This window comes from Humulus lupulus, chromosome 8 (genome assembly GCF_963169125.1).
Source record: "Humulus lupulus chromosome 8, drHumLupu1.1, whole genome shotgun sequence".
Lineage (NCBI taxonomy): Eukaryota > Viridiplantae > Streptophyta > Magnoliopsida > Rosales > Cannabaceae > Humulus > Humulus lupulus.
Genome location: NC_084800.1, coordinates 18,149,028 through 18,165,762, shown reverse-complemented (window position 1 = coordinate 18,165,762; position 16,735 = coordinate 18,149,028). Strand labels below are relative to the sequence as shown.

Genomic DNA, 16,735 nt, shown 5'->3' with positions numbered 1-16,735 from the left:
GGACATTGTGTAGACTTCCCTTGGCCAAAATCTAAGTCTCAATTCTTGGCTTGCATGGGACTTCTTTTCCTTAGCTTCTTACCTCGGATGGATCCGAGCCAACCACCTAGGAAACTCACCTCGGACACGTCCGATCCACACACTTAGAAAACCTTGGGAGGCTTACCTCGGACACACCCGAGCCAAATACTTAGAAAACCTTGGGAGGCTTACCTCGGACACACCCGAGCCAAATACTTGAGAGGCTTCTCAAGCTAAGGTCTGATCGGACCTGCTGCTTTTGTCCCTCGAGCCAAAGTCCAAACCCCTCTTTTATGCTCCTTGGACTTGGGTTTGAAACAAACACTTGGGCTCTTCGAACTGGGGTCTGAGCCAAGCACACCTTAGCCCAAATATTCTCCTCGGGTGTATTTGACTTGACCATGGCATCTCTCAAGCAGTCCAAATTCTTAACTGATGCATTGGGCTATTGCTAAGCCAGATCACCCAACTAATTCATGCCACGAGTCAATTTTATTGCCACATCATCCTTTTCAAATTTTTGGGATAACAGCAGTCTTGTAAGAAGGACATGGTGAAGCAAAAGACCAACTATGACAACAAGAAGGATGCCAAGGTGCAGCAAGAGTCCAAGTACAATATGTATGGTTATGCCCCGACCTTACAGTACTGGGCATATGAGGTTATCTGACAGCTTGCGACGAAGTTTGTTGTGAGCTCGGGAAACATGGTCCCAAGGATGCTTAGTTGGTCGCATTGGAGGAATAAGGATTTCACCAAGTCTGTCATCTCACCGATGTTATCGAAGAAGAATGTAAGTTATATTTGATTGGCATTAAACAATTATTTTTATTTATATGCTTATGTTTTATGATTATTTGAGTTAACCAAAAGTTTCATGTTGTTTGCAATTGATTGTACTTCCGATGTTGAAGCCTCCACCAGCAGAAAAAGACTATTATTTGTCGTAGACAGAGGGAGATCTTCCCTTTTATCTCGGGCTTGGCCAGGATCCCTTGGAGGATGATGAGGAAGAGGATACGATTTTTGAGAAAGTCGCACAGATAGTTTCTTAGGCAGCCAAGGCAGCCAAGATATTTGATGATGCTGCCCCGGAGGAGGAGGAGTGTAACGCCCCAACCCCTGGGACTGTTACGGTGTGCCTTGTAAACAGTGCTAAACTCGCTAATCGAGTCATTTGGCCAAAAACGTGTAACTAAGTATGATTAGCGGTTTAGGGATTAAAAACTCTGGTTAGGATGTAACGTTTCACTAGAACGTTTAATATATACATTGGGATCCCGAAAATATAATTTCAGAGTCTATTATAGAAAATATTTACAACAAACCGTTCTAAGCGGCAAAACAGGGTTCGACCCTAGTTCCACTTTAAACCTCGGCCGTGGCGGACGAGCAGCTGCATATGTACACGTCATCACCTAAGCTCTCCAACTCAAGGATGGTCCAGCTTCCTCTTGCCTTTACCTGCACCACGTAGCACCCGTGAGCCGAAGCCCAGCAAGAAAACACAATAAAGCATGATATACTATCAACAACGATCATAATAACCATTCAGGACTATCAGTCCAAGCAAATAGGTGACAATAGCCAAAAGTCACAATAATGAGCATCGCTCCCTCTAGCCATGTGACGATAGGGTCACCAGGGCTTAACTGATAAGTGATTCTTTCACAAGTTTAATCAGGACAGGTGCATGGTGAATGGTCACTAACATAACCTTCCTCCCGACTCTAAAGTCGTGCTATATGGACAGCATCCCCTAGCCATGTGACAAACAGTCACCGGGGTCATATACCTTGGCTATAAACATCTGGTCATAGACCAAGCAAGCGCTTATAAGTTCTTCGACCTTAGGGTCGGTCCCGCATTAATGCCATGGAGCTATTCAATGCGTGATCATCGACCTTAGGGTCGGTCTAGCATTAGTGCCATAAAGCCACTCAATGCGTGATTCTCGACCTTAGAGTCGGTCCAGCATTAATGCCATGGAGCCATTCAATGCATGATTCATCAACCTTAGGGTCGGTCTAACATTAATGCCATAGAGCCATTCAATGCATGATTCTCGACTTTAGAGTCGGTCCCTGACTAGTCAGTGTCATACACAAGTAAGTCATGCCACCAATCATATACCACATGTTCCATATCCATAAACAAGGTATTCTGCATGCTTACTAAACAGGTATTAGTACAATTAGGACCATGCATAAACACAGAGGCTCAAGCTCTGAACGATATCATACTCAGTATACAAGCATGTCCTAATCACATGTTTCTCATGCATCATATGCAATATGTCCAGCAATTCCAACATGCACCAATAACAGCCATGCATGTCACGCTTAATAATCAACCAACATGCATCAAGAATAGCCATGCATGTCATACTCAATAATCAACCAGCATGCATCATAATAGCCATGCATGTCATACTCAATAATCAACCAACATGCATCAATGATAGCCATGCATGTCACATATACACAGGGTGCAGTTTTCTTACCTCAAAGTCGAGCTAGAACGATTAAAAGAACGACCCCTTGAGAACGATCAACTTTTAGTCCTTTAGCGGTCACCTAGTCATAACCAAATATAAGGTATCATCAATAAAAATGATCAATATAAGTTCCCAAATCAATATCTAGCCTCCGGAACATCAATCCCCACTTAACTGGGTACTAGGTTCAACCCCGAGGCTTATGGCTTGAATCCCCAAGCTAAAAACATGTTTTTGGGACAAAATGGCCTTAAGGGCCGCGACCCTCCCCTGCTGCGCCGCGGCGCGCCTCCCAAACAGAGACCACCCTCCCTGCCAGACGCCTTGAGCCACGGCGCACCATAGCCATGCCGTGGCTCAATACCCAATTTTGCCCAGAAAACTCAGCACGCACACCAGACTTTCCCCTGCGTTTTCCCTTGAAACCAGCCCTTCAAACTTGTCCCAAACCTCAACCTAACACCCAATTCAACATCCAAACATCCTCTACAACTCACCCTCATAAAAAACCAAAGTAAACATCACCCAAACTTCCATTAATTCAAACTTTCTACAAGAGATTCACAAGTTAAAAACTAAAACTCAAAACAGAGTATGAATCAGAAAATTATGGCTGAACTCACCTTAAAAACGATTTTGAATCCCCTTAAATGTCTGAATCAAGTTCCCTAGCTCCCACCTTTGATCTCCTAGCTCAACTCCTCAATTTGGGCTCTCAAAATTCAAAGAAAAGTGAAGGGAGAAGCTTGTACGGGAAGAAAGGGAGAGATGAGGATGGGGCTCTCTGTTTTAGTTATGTGTTTCTACAACCTTCATGTCATATATATCCTTAGGGTTAAAAGACCATAATGCCCTTAAGCCAAATAAATCCCTCTAAAAGCTTCCGAGGGTAAAACCGTCCTTTCCCGCCTATCTCGTTAATTATAATTAATGCTCTCCAATTCCCGCTATTCTCAATATTCCCAAATACCAATAAATCATATCCCATTACCCTTTAATTCTCGGTAATGCTCTAATCATTAAATTCACCCCGAGCCCCGAACTTAAACCCGTTATGACTAGACCGAACACTTACATCTCATGATCGTCTCATATCAAATAGCTCGAACCAATCCACCTTATAGTGTGGCTATATTAATTAATCACAGTCATGCACCCAAAATACACAATTACGCCCACAGTGGCCAAATTACCAAATTACCCTCATAATTAACATATGAGCCCATATGCATGCATTCACCATCATATAATAATATAATTCACGTAAACATGCATATAATCATTAAATACTATAATAAATCAATTATGGCCCTCCCGGTCTCCTAATCAAGGTCCTAAACCTTATTAGGAAATTTGGGGCATTACAAGGAGGAGGTTGCAGGTCCTACCCCTCCTGTTGCCCCAGCTATAGCCCCGGCCTCAGCCTCAGCCCCAACACCAGCCCCAGCCCCAGCCTTAGCCCCTAAGCTCTCCGACTTGATTGAGCGGTTGAACAGAGTCGATGGTCAACATGAGACCCTCCTAAAGAACCAGTCAGTGATCCTGAACGCAATTAGTCAGATCTTGACATTTATTAAGGAGAAACTGAGGCGCTCTGTTAGGGTCATTTTAGGTTTTTTTTAGAGATCGTTTTAGGTTGTGTTTTTAGTTATTTAGGATTGTTTAGTGCAAATTTACGCTTATTTTCTTCTTGTTTTAGGTTTTAATGGTCAAGTACATAATATGGAGTGAAATGATAAGAAACATGTTAAATATGATGAATAAGATGGATTTAGTGTTGATTGTGGAGTTTCAAGATATTATGTGTGGAAGATACTACATTAAAGAGGCTCAACACTCGTCGTTTATGCTTTATAACGCAAGTATGAGACTTTAAGCCACATTTTGACCAGGATTTATTCACTTTCTGGAAACACTTCTAGAAATAGAAGTTGTAGATATTTCTCTTATCTTTCCATAGCTTTTTGAATAATTCAATTCGGAGTTATATTGAAGAAGTTATGATCAATTACAATGAGCTGACGCTGCAGGCTATTCTAAACGAGTTCAGTTTTATTTTGTGCAAAGTAGCGCCCCAGGGCTACAAACCAGCGCCCCAGCGCTATCAATTTTCCAGAGACGTGTTTTGAGACTTATTTCAGCGCCTCAGCGCTATCCTGTGGCGCCCCAACGCTAGGGTCTGTACGGAAACACAATCTAGGGGAATTTTCAGGGGTAATCTTGTCTTTTCATGCAAAAATGAATTAGGGTCTATAAAAGGACGTTTTTAGGAGGTGGAGATCAGATTAAGCAAGGAGGCTAGAGAAGAAACAAAAACCTAGAGTTCTTTTTCTTTATCTTTTGATTCTATGTTTATGTTTGATTTAGTCATGTTTATGAACTAAATTTCTGTTTAGGTTTTCTAATTGACTCTCTTGAAACTCTATTATGAATTAATGCATTTATCTATTTCTTCTTCATCTGAAATCTATTCAATTTGTGTTTATTGTGTATGTAATTGACTGCGCACCTTTTGCATATGATTTATGAATTTGAATCAAAATCTGAAAAGTGAGATTTGAATATGCTAAAATTGAATAGACATAGATTTCAATTTAGAACGAGAGTATCAAATTGGTTTATGTGATTTAGGGCTGTATTCATTGCTTCCTATTGTTTGAATTGACCATAGAAATATAGGGAATTCACACTAGGTCGAGTTTTCTATTTCTTAACTCGAATAGTTAACACTTTTGCATGCCTATCATTTCAGTGAGAAGAGTTTCAGTGGTAATTGCATTAAAGATTAATAGAGTGGATAGTAGAGAAGATTAGGATTCCTAATTGTTTTACAGTGAATTTAATCCTTGTGTTCTTGTTATTATTTGATATATGCAATTTTCATTTATTTCTGTTTTCTTGTTTTCAAAATTCACAAATCCAGTTTTCATTAGTCAAATAGAAACTAAAAATTAATTATTTGGTAATTGATAAATCAGTCTCCGTGGGAACGATATCGGTCTTACCGAAATAAACTACAAAAGCGATTACGTATACTTGCGTAGCTTTAAAATTCGCAACAGGCTCCAAGGAAGATTCAGACTCAGAGTCACTGGATATTCCTCTGGACTATGTTGATGATCCAACCACACCTCCTCCCATCATTTATGTAACGCCTTGGTTACTCCATGACCGTTACTGTGAACTTTAAATAGTGCTTAACTCGCTAAGCGAGTCATTAGGTTATAAACGTACATCTAGGTGTTATTAATAGGCTAAGGTGAAAAACTTCGATAAAAATGAATGGATATATTTTATTTAAAACATAAAACTGTACATGGGCCCATAAAAACGTTTACAAGTTATTTACAATCCAAAATGGTCATTACAGTGTAAAAGTTACAACCCGCCGACCTAAGTGGCAAAAATAGGGTTAACCCATAGTTCCTCTGAGAAACACCTTGGCCGTGGTGATCAAGTGACCGCATATGTACACATCGCCACCTAAGCTCTCCACTCAAGGTTGGGTGAGCTTTTCTCTCCCTTTACCTTCACCACATAGGATACGTGAGCCAAGGCTCAGCAAGAAAACTCATTACTGCATGTATACAATACCAATTGATGATTATGATAATCATACTGGGCTTGTAGCTCTAAACAGATAATATCGAGATTCTAATAACCATGATGGGGCTTGTAGCCCCAATCACATGAGTAACTGATGAGTAAGTCACGAACTTAAACCAAATAAGTGACTATGGAGTCACAACTTAAACCAGATAAGTGACTATGGAGTCACAAACTTGAGTCAGATAAGTGACTAATGAGAGAGTCACGAACTTGGGCTCCTCACCCTTAGCCATGTGACGATGCAGTCACCTAGGCATTTTGGCCCTGGCTCTAAGTAACTAGCCTTTAGACTAGATAAGCGCTTTTAGTTTTCATCGAACTTAAGGTCGGTCAAGCATTTCATGCTTATGTTGATAATGCTTATGTCAATTAGATCTAATCTTTTCGGCTTGCGTTAAACACGCTAATACCGTTCTTGACTCATAAGCCAATACCATACGACCAATGCTTAGTACTACTGTCGAACTTGACTAATGAGTCCCAGCTTCACAGTCAATACTGACACCATTGCCGATTCTAACTAATAAGTCAGTGCCATTCACAAGTAAGCAAGATTTTCTAAGCATTTGATATGCAATCCATGTCCACATATAGAGCACTCAACATGCCTCAATAATAACCATGCATGTCACATACTGGGTGCAGTTTTCTTACCCCTGATTAGAGCGAGAAACAAGTTAAAAATGACCCTTGAGAATGATCGATCTTTCGATCCCTTAGCGGTCACCTAGTAATAACCAAGTATGGAATCCTATCAATAAAATCAACAATGAAAGGTTCATGACCTAAACCTTACTCCCGGGACCTCGAATCCTACTAACACGGTTAATAGATTTGATCCCGAGCCTTAAGGATCGAAACCTTGAGCCAAAAACCTTCAAAAATGCCCAAAATAGGAACCTGGAAAAAAAAGGTAGTGCTACAGTGCTGCCCCCCTGGCGCCTAGGCGCTATAAGTAGGGCTGACTTGCCCTGGACATCGCTGTAGTGCCCTCCCTTGGGCACTGTCGCGCTGGAACCAGGCTGATTCAGCCCTGGTTTTTCCCCTTCGATTTCTCCACTTTCCAACCTTCATGAACTGATTCCAAACTTCGTCCAAACTCCCAAATAAACCCAAAAACCATACATACAAGTCCTAAGCATCAAAACCCAACCAAACTTTTCCAAAAACCTCAATGAATTCTCAACTATCCAATCAAAGAATTCTAACTGAAAATTAGTGAAAAACAGAGTATAAACTAGAGTTTCTATGGATAGAATCTTACCTTAAGCTCAGAATTAACCTCTTCAATGGTAGAACACAATCCCAAACCCTCGAGGCTTGATTCTCTAGCTTGAATCCTCAAATAGAACTTCAAAATTTCAAAGGAAAAGGAGAAGAAAAAGTGATCGGGAGGAAGGAAAGAAACGTACTCTGTTTTTGGTTCTAAGGCTTCTACAGCCTACTTGATTCATATATATCCTTTGCCAAATGACCATATTGCCCCTAGGTTAAATAAAATCCTTTAAAGTCTAGCAAGGGCAAAATCGTCATTTCCCATCTATCTCGTTAATTATAATTAACGTCCTCCCATTCCCGTTACTCCCAATATTCTCAAATGCTAATAAATTATATCCCATCACCCTTTAATTCCCGGTAATGTACTAATCCTCAAATTACTCCCGAGACTCACCCCGAGTCCCGAAATTAACCCCGTTATGACCAAACTGCTAATTTGCATTTAATGATCGTCTCATGCCGAATAGCTCGAACGTATCCACATAATAATGTGACCTCATCAATAAATCACCAACATGCATGAAAATATACAGATATGCTCTCAACGGGCCAAATTACAAAAATTCCCTTATAACGAAAAATGGATCCCCATGCATGCATTCATCATCATATTATAAAATAATTCACATAATCATGCACATAATTATTTAATGGCATAATAAATCAATTATGGCCTCCCGCCCTTCTAATCCATCCATTAAACCTCATTAGGGATTTTGGGCATCACAATTTATTTCTCACAAGTGATATCTACCCGGTATGATCAGTACAAGAAAATTGCCAAAAAAACAAAGTACATGTAGGATTCTGACGTTATGTCCATGTTGACCGGCATCGAGCAGCAGTTTCTGACATCTTGGGGAGGAGTTGAGGATGAATATTGGTGCTAGAACTATGAACAACAACAATGGTTTGCCATTGAGGCTTCTATTTCTAGTTAGACTCTCACTGTTTATGATTCAGACAACTCGGTGATTAGTGACACAAAGCTGGAGGAATTTATGAATCCATGGTGCTTTTTGCTTCCTTCTCTGTTGATGCAGAGTAAACTGTTCACTGTTCACTGTTCTCTGTTGAAGATTCCTGCAGCAAGAAAGAGGTTGCATCATTCACACGGCGTCGCAAACAGAAACACGAGCTCACTCAGTCAAAGAGAAGGCAACAAACATCATCTTCATACTATATTTGTTTCTAACTAAAATTATAGTATTGTACACTTAATGTTTACATTTTTTTTTTCAGTGGGGATTGTGGTGTGTGTGCTGTCAAGCATATTGAGCATCTCATGGCTGGCCTTCCATTGGAAACCATCTGCGATGAAAATATAGAGGTGTTTAGGAACAAGTGGACCACAGACTTATGGTATCAAAATTTGTTACCTTGATGATTGTATATATACAGGGTTTTTACATGTATAGTTTTTTGTTCACATTTTTTGTAACTTTCATATGGCTGTTACCGAGCTATATCGAACATTATCGAACTAATATCAAGCTATATCAAACTGTTGTCGAACTAATATCGAGCTTCAATCAAGCAATTTCATTTTCATAACCATTATATAGCTGTTATTGAACTAATATCGAGCCATATCGAACCATTATCGAACTACTATCGAGTTATATCGAACCATTATCGAACTATTATCGAGCTACGATTTGAAGTCAATTTAGAAGCTACCATACATATTATCGAGTTCATATCAAGCTACTATCGAGTTCATGTCAAGCTACAATCGAGCTCATCGAGTTTACATCGAGCTTAACATAACTTTTAAGAAAAATCAAAGAAAAAAGAAGGGAAAACAAGCTAGGTTATTAATACAACATGTAGCCCTGTTGTGGCCAAGACCACCACACATACTACACTTGCGCTCTTTGCGAATGATTTCGCCATTCGATGGAGTGCGGTTTGTCTTCCTTCTTCCCACATTTTTCTTCTTCGATCGACCAACTGGTTGTTTTTCAACGGGAACCCCAACTTGCATTTTCACTATGTTCTCGGGAACTTCCCAATCATCCTCGTTTCCAGTTTGGTAAATTGTTTCTTTGTAAGACTCCCTCCACATCTCAGTAGTGTAATATGGGGAACACAGTGATTAAATGTTGACATTCCGCAGGATGGCCGCAGCCACACCATGAACACAAGGGTAACCCATTATTTGAAACATGCCACATGAGCATGATTTGGTCATCAAATTCACCTCACCATCACCTTCTAGGTCTACCACATGAAATTCGAACTGTCCAGGAGGATGGACTTTCAAGTACCTTGCATCATCCGCAATGCCTGAGACATCTTTCTCATATATTGTTGCTAATTTGGATGTGCACTTCTCTACCTCCTCACAACGCGCAGCAAACCATGACTGAATTGTGAAACGAATGAATTCCACAAAAGTAGTGACTGGGAAGGTTCTTGCGTCTCTGGTTTTGTTGTTGAAACTTTCAGCGTAGTTGCTTGTCATTACATTGTATCGATTCCCAAGAAAGTAAGCACGAGTCCACTTATCGAAGCCAATACCCTCGAGATATTAAGCTATGGTAGGATCCATTTTCTTTATATTGTTGAAGAACTTGTGAAATTTTGACTTCCAAAATGCATATGTCGCATTCCACATCTCCTTGTTACAATGATCAGTCTTGAACTTAGCGATTACATTAATACTTATGTGATGGTAGCATGCACTGTGGTAGACATTAGGGAAGACCAACTCAAGAGCATGAATAATGTTAGAATGCCTGTCTGATACAAAAGCCATATTATCAATAACGGTAATGGCTTCCTTCAATTTCATCATGAAATACTTCCAAGAAGCATGATTCTCACTGTCAATAATTGCGAACGCTATTGGATAAATGTGGTTATTCGCATCCAATGCGATAGCACACAACATGTTCAGTAGCATATTTGTTCTTGATAAGGTGCCCAATGACCCAAGGTGTTGCTTGACGGTGGTATTTCTGTCGCAATTCTAGTGAGCAAGTATGTACATTATTATAAACAGTGGTCTCAAACATCTCCGATCGCGCTACTTTTTTCCCTCTTATTCTCCAACCATAATCAGGATCCTTGCAGGTGATATACAACACATCAGTATCTGACTTCTTAACCATAAACTCAAAATTATTCTTCATTGCGAAGAGAGCCGCTTTGGTTTTCAATTCCATCTTGTTCTCAAAAGTCTTCCCAAGGTGTAGTTCTCCCAACGGTACACCTAAGGGTGTTTCAGATCGACTAGAAGCCATGATATCTTCTTTTGTAAACATGGGAGCACTCCATTTTCTGTGATCTTTTGTTGAACATATTGGAACGTTCCCTGTATTGTTATATTATGTTCCACCAGGACGACTAGAGCTGGTTCCAGGTGTTCGACATCCTTGACTTGGTGGGTTCGCCCGTGCAATAGGATGTATTGGTTGTTCTTGTGCTTGTTCGACTTGCAAATCATCAGACATGTCAATTGGCACTTCTGCACTATAATATGCCTCTGAATTGTATCACGAGTCCTCATTATGTTCAGCTATTAGATCGTCATTCACATAGGAGTTGTACTTATACTGGTTGTCCCTCAGATCACCAATAGGACATCCTAAAGTATTGGCTGCTTCCTCAGGTCCGGGAGTGGAATATGGATCTGCAATAACAATCTTTTTAACAAGAGTGACACACAAGGCTAACCTTTCTTTAGATGTTACTCCTAAGAATGCACGGACACCAAGATCACTTTCAACATGAACGGGAGTAAACGGTTGGTCGACGTGTGTGCAAGGAACCTCCAATTTCAACCCATACATTTGTTTATCAACTTTAAGTTCCTTGTGCAATATGTCAAGAAGTTGCAATTATGTTACAGTATCCTCCATCGGTGTCACCATGCATTGAGGGTCCTTGAAAATCCACTTATTCCCTTGTAATTCCCAAACACCATTGTAGGATACAAAAGCATAGACAATGGAACCATTGAAATTGTAAAAAAAAAAACTATCAATTCTTCAGAAATTCATGAAAAAGGAACATTATCGAGCTTCTATCGAGTTACCATCGAGCCCATCGTCGAGCTCTTATCGAGCTAACATTTCTTAAACTGAGCATAAAACCTAACCAAAACCCTCATTGAACCCTATCGAGCACATATCGAGAAAACAACTACACCAACTATTCTAGGGTCCAATCGAACTCTTATCAAGTTACCATCGAGCACAATCGAGCAACAAAGCCTAAAACTATCGAGCTATATCGAGCAGCATCGAGCTCATAAAAGAACCTTCTTCTACATACCATCGAGCCCCTATCGAACCGGTATCGAGCTCCTATTGAGCAAAAAAGTTGTAGAAAATCCAGAAAAACACAGATTGCGGAATCTCTCTAAAAAACAAAAAAAAAAACACATCAGTATATGCTCAGATCTGTTCAAAATAACCAAAAAATTGTAAACAAATAATACCCAACACATGAAATGAACAATTTTATTACCTATGGTTTTTCCCCTCAAAAAACCCTCAAAATAGATGTTGCATTTGATATTGGTGACTTCACAAAGACAATGGAGATGACTAACAATGATTTCGACAAGAAAATTATACAAATCTGTTGGTTTTAGGGAGAATTTCATGAGAATGAAAGAGAGAGGGGAATAGAGGAAAAAGAAAGGAATAGAAAGTTTTAGGATTCTTGATATAATGAGAGATGTATTTTAGATATGAGATGAATGTTTAGCATCAAATTGAGAATATTATTTTAGGTATGAGATGAATGTTTAGCATCAAATTGAGAATATTAATAGTGCTATGAATTTTTTGGTAATATTAGATATTATTAAGAATGAATATCGAAACTTCGCAACTCAAAGTGAGAAGTAATAGTGTAATATCAAAGTCGCTATAACAACTTGTTGACTATTAGTCACTCCTTGATCGCTGGGTGAATTCATTTGTAGGATGTAGCTTGACATTGGTTGGTTTTGAAAGTCCTCCTAGGATAAAGACACCTCCAAATTTATATAATATATTCGATGTAATATAATCCTAAAGTAACATGTACAAACAAACTAACCAAATAAAAAAAAAATCAAAACCAGCCCTACTACCCTAAAAATAAGGGGAAAATAAAAAATAAAATGGCTCAGCTGGTCAGATCCCAAAGTTGACTCATTGCCAAAGGGATGGAGATGGAACGAGAAAGAAAGAGAAGAGAATATAAAACGAGATGCTTGTTGGAGTAGTTCTATTCTAATTATTGGGCAATCCGTCCCAATAGAGGGCCACCCACACGTTGGGTCTCAAGAAAGAACACACGCACCCATAACATAAATATACACATATATATATGCTGCTTCGTGCGTGAGAAATTTTTGGTCATACGCACCTTACGCCCGGTGCTGGCTGATCTAGTAGCCACTGTACAAATCCATCCCTAAAGTCTTCAACTTTGAAACCAAATTAGGGAAATCAGACATGGGGTCGATTGCCAAGAAAGGGTTACAGCAATACTTGATGCAACTTCAGCAACATCCTCTCAGAACTAAGGTCCCAATTCATGTTTTTCTTCTTGTCTTTTTCGTGGCTTTCCTTTGCTCTTTCTTTTGAGTTTTGGGTTTGTGGACAGAGGAGAAATTTAGATGAAAGTTGTGTTCGTTTTGCTCCTTTTCTTATCTGGGTTTTTAAAAGCTGATTTTATATATATATTTTTTTAAATAACTTGAGTTCTCGTACCGAGATTGAGTTTGAAATTTTTTCTTCTCCCTCTTTTATGGGTATGTTCTTCTGACTAATTTTTATTATTAGAGCAGGCAATTACAGCAGGGACGTTAGCAGGGCTTAGCGATATAGTTTCTCAAAAACTCACTGGTATACAGAAACTTCAATTGAAACGGCTTCTTCTCAAAGTGGTAAGCTCACTTTAATAGTGGTATTACCATGTAGTTAGGATCCCATTGATCGTTTTATTGTTTTGGAACGAAATGGGCAGTTATCACTATGATATGAGTGAAAGACAACACTATTTTTAATGATGTTGTATTGAAATTTGCTTAATTGCAATATAATGTCCGATAGATTACCATAGCTAGATTATACCATGAATGTATGATTGTGTAATATTTTTATTCAGACAATGATTTTGACTTTGTTCGGTGTATTTGTACCACAAATGTAACATGTTTTTTAGCCTTGAAGTTGTTAATGTGCTGGATTGAAAGTTTACATCTTTTGTAACTTTCAAGTGATTATGTGCTTATTTTCATTATTGTATCTATTGTGCGCCATCTCAATCATGTTTGTGATTTATTTGAATGCAGCTTTTTGGAGTTGCTTATCTTGGTCCATTTGGACATTACCTGCACATAGTTCTAGACAAAATATTCAAGGGGAAAAGGGATACAAAAACAGTAGCCAAGAAGGTACGCCATTCTGCTCAGTCTTGAGCCTTACTTTGTTCCCTGAAACCTTGATGTAGTCTGAAATATTGAAAGAATGTAACTCAAGTTGGTATAAGAATGATGAAATTCCATCTCTCTTGTCAAGTTGTAAAGGAAATCTTCAGTTTTCCGGTGTTTTGGCCTGTACTATTTTCCTTTTTGGCTGTATGTACTTGACTGAAGAAAGAGCTTAATAACATCAATAAGGGGTTTCTAAAATGACATTCCCGAAATAATATAACTTGTCAATTGACTGTTTGATTCACTCAAGTGAAAAAGAAAAGAAAATAATTATTAGAAGTCAATCTAAAAATAGCTTATCAAATTGTCAGGTACTGCTGGAGCAGGTTACTTCTTCTCCTTGGAACAACTTGTTTTTCATGATTTACTATGGGTTGGTTGTGGAGGGTAAGTTGTGAGGAAACATGTTAGTTCCACTATTTTTTCCTCCATTATGTGCAACAGATATAGGTGAATCAAAATGACTAATTATATAATTGAGTTGACCCCTGTATTACCAGCACAACTTTATACTGGTTTGGGTTTCACATTATAAATGTGGATATAAAACAAAACAACTCCATTACTTAAATCAAGCCTAAAAAAGTAAGGCAAATTAGCAGACTAGGTATGGACATTTCAAATAGCAATAATATGTACTGTTGATTATTTTATACAAATGTGAAACGCAGAAAGACCTTGGGTTCACGTGAAAGCTAAAATAAAGAAGGACTATCCAACAGTACAATATACTTCATGGACGGTATTACTCTATGCTCAATGAAACTGTATACAATGAAACTGACTTAATGATATCATAAACTGACTTAATGGAGAAAAAAATGCAGTTCTGGCCTGTTGTTGGTTGGATCAATCACCGCTATGTGCCCCTGCAATTCCGGGTCATTCTTCAGAGCTTAGTTGCATTTTGCTGGTATTCTATACTTTACATGTACCTTTTATTCTTCTTTTTATAATTAAAATTTGGGCTTCTTTTAGCTTTTCCACCCTTACATTTTCTTTCTTTCAGGGGAATATTTCTAAATCTTCGAGCACGATCCATGGTCTTACCAAAGCCCAAATGAAGAAACTCAGTGTGCTTGAATAAGTTAAAGCTCCTAGTTCCGAGCTATTCTTAGTCTGCTAGTAGATGCTCTCTCTATTTTGATCAATCATGAACTCAGAAGATTATTCCTCTAGATCTTGAAGTTTGTTTATTATATATACTGGATCTTATGTTCAAATGATTCCCATCTTAAGCCAGTTTGATTGTTCATCATGACCTGGTTATTATCTTATCATTAAGCAATCAAAATCTTATTTATATTCTGATAACAGAAATGTTAATAGCCATGCTTGCTGCCAAGTGTATTCCCTGTTGCAATACAAAAATGTGGTGTTGCTATGTTCCCACTTCAAGTTGTACTCTGCAACCATGGTTAGTAATTGAGACCATGTGAGAGGGAGAACTCAGAGCAGAGCAGAGTAGGTAACATGCTAATATAACCAAAGGTTTTCTTACCTTGAGTTTTGACATAGTTTATGTATTATCTCACTTACGAATGTGGTTGGCACCTGCGGCCACACGAATGGGGACATAGTTGAGCCTTAGAGTCCAGCTTTTGTTGAAAAAAAGGCTAGGTGTGAACTTTGTTGCTCATTATTTATTATTTATGCTAATGTGAAACGTTCAGGAAGACCCTTCCTGGTTTTATGTGAAAACTAAAGGAAATGACAATCCATGAGTTTTTTTTTTTTTTTTTAATATCATTAATGGACGGTGTTGTTGTATGCTCATTCTATGCGTTGCTTATGTTATAACATGTGAATCATTCATAGTCTGACAACTTAATAATTGAACATATATATATAAATATATATATATAAATATATATATATATATATATAATTTTCATAAGCGTGCGCAGTACTGGCCTTATGTGCCAAAAGCAGTGCCTGGTCATCCTCCAGAGTTTAGTTGCAACTTTTTTTGGGTGTGAAAATAGGCGATTTTGCTCTACTCTTTACCAGCCACAGTGTTAATTGTCTTTCAATTTTCAATATAAAATAACTTGTTTCATGTTAAAAACTATGGTTTATATAAATTTAGTATTTCTTTTTAAATCATAAAACTAAAATGGCATAAATATCAATATGTCAATACATAATATCAGATCGTAAACATGTTACGTAAACATGTTGCTAAAAGTGGTTCAATATAAAATCCTAAATCATATTTCTATATAGATCATTTGCTAAATCAAAGAAGAAGATGCACATGAGAGCGGAAACACTAGCCTGATGTTATTATTGGAGATTACATAAAAAATTTAGATCTTCCTATATAATATGTATCTCTATGAGAGAAAATTTCACTTTTCTTCTTTGTTAATAGAATGATACATATATATATATAGGGGACCATAACCCTAATTTATAATGAGTGATTTCCAATTTTGCCCATTATAAAATTAAAAATTCACTTTCCTGTTTCTACGCATTAAATCCATGACACTTTAATACCTTATGATATTTATAACATAATTGGTCACTTAATTTTGTATCACACTTTATAATAGCATTATACATTATAGATATGTGCCCATAAAATAAGATTTTAATCCAATAATCTCTCATTTGGGCAACATATGTTTCCTTATAAATGTACATCCTTATGAGCTCAAAATTTGCTATCATATAAAGGTATTCTTTAACAATCTAGTCAATCAACCATATCTGTAATGCCCTGGATTCCCTATTATGGTTAATGGCTGGATTAGTAGGCCGGGAGGGCCATAACTGTTTAATTATGCCATTAAATGTGTTTATGCATGTTTATGAGAATTATATTATAATATGATGCTAAATGCATGCGTGTGAGTCCACATTTTTTTACAGGGGTGTTTTGGTAA

General features: G+C 38.1%; 1 protein-coding gene across 1 annotated transcript; it reads left to right on the top strand.

Moving 5' to 3' along the window:
- Nucleotides 1-12,569: 12,569 nt before the first annotated feature.
- On the top strand, nt 12,570-15,102 carry LOC133794892 (peroxisomal membrane protein PMP22-like). Its single transcript, XM_062232332.1, has 7 exons — nt 12,570-12,933; nt 13,197-13,295; nt 13,704-13,805; nt 14,156-14,231; nt 14,516-14,586; nt 14,672-14,757; nt 14,854-15,102. The coding sequence occupies exons 1-7, from the start codon at nt 12,862-12,864 to the stop codon at nt 14,906-14,908; spliced, it is 561 nt and encodes a 186-aa protein (XP_062088316.1). The 5' UTR covers nt 12,570-12,861; the 3' UTR covers nt 14,909-15,102.
- The last annotated feature ends 1,633 nt before the right edge of the window (nt 15,103-16,735 follow it).

Bases quoted from the DNA above. Each gene is read 5' to 3' on its own strand.
- LOC133794892 (XM_062232332.1), top strand. From the start codon at position 12,862: ATGGGGTCGATTGCCAAGAAAGGGTTACAGCAATACTTGATGCAACTT. The intron at 14,232-14,515 runs GTAAGTTGTGAG...TGTGAAACGCAG, and splicing joins CTATGGGTTGGTTGTGGAGG to AAAGACCTTGGGTTCACGTG. The intron at 14,758-14,853 runs GTATTCTATACT...TCTTTCTTTCAG, and splicing joins AGCTTAGTTGCATTTTGCTG to GGGAATATTTCTAAATCTTC.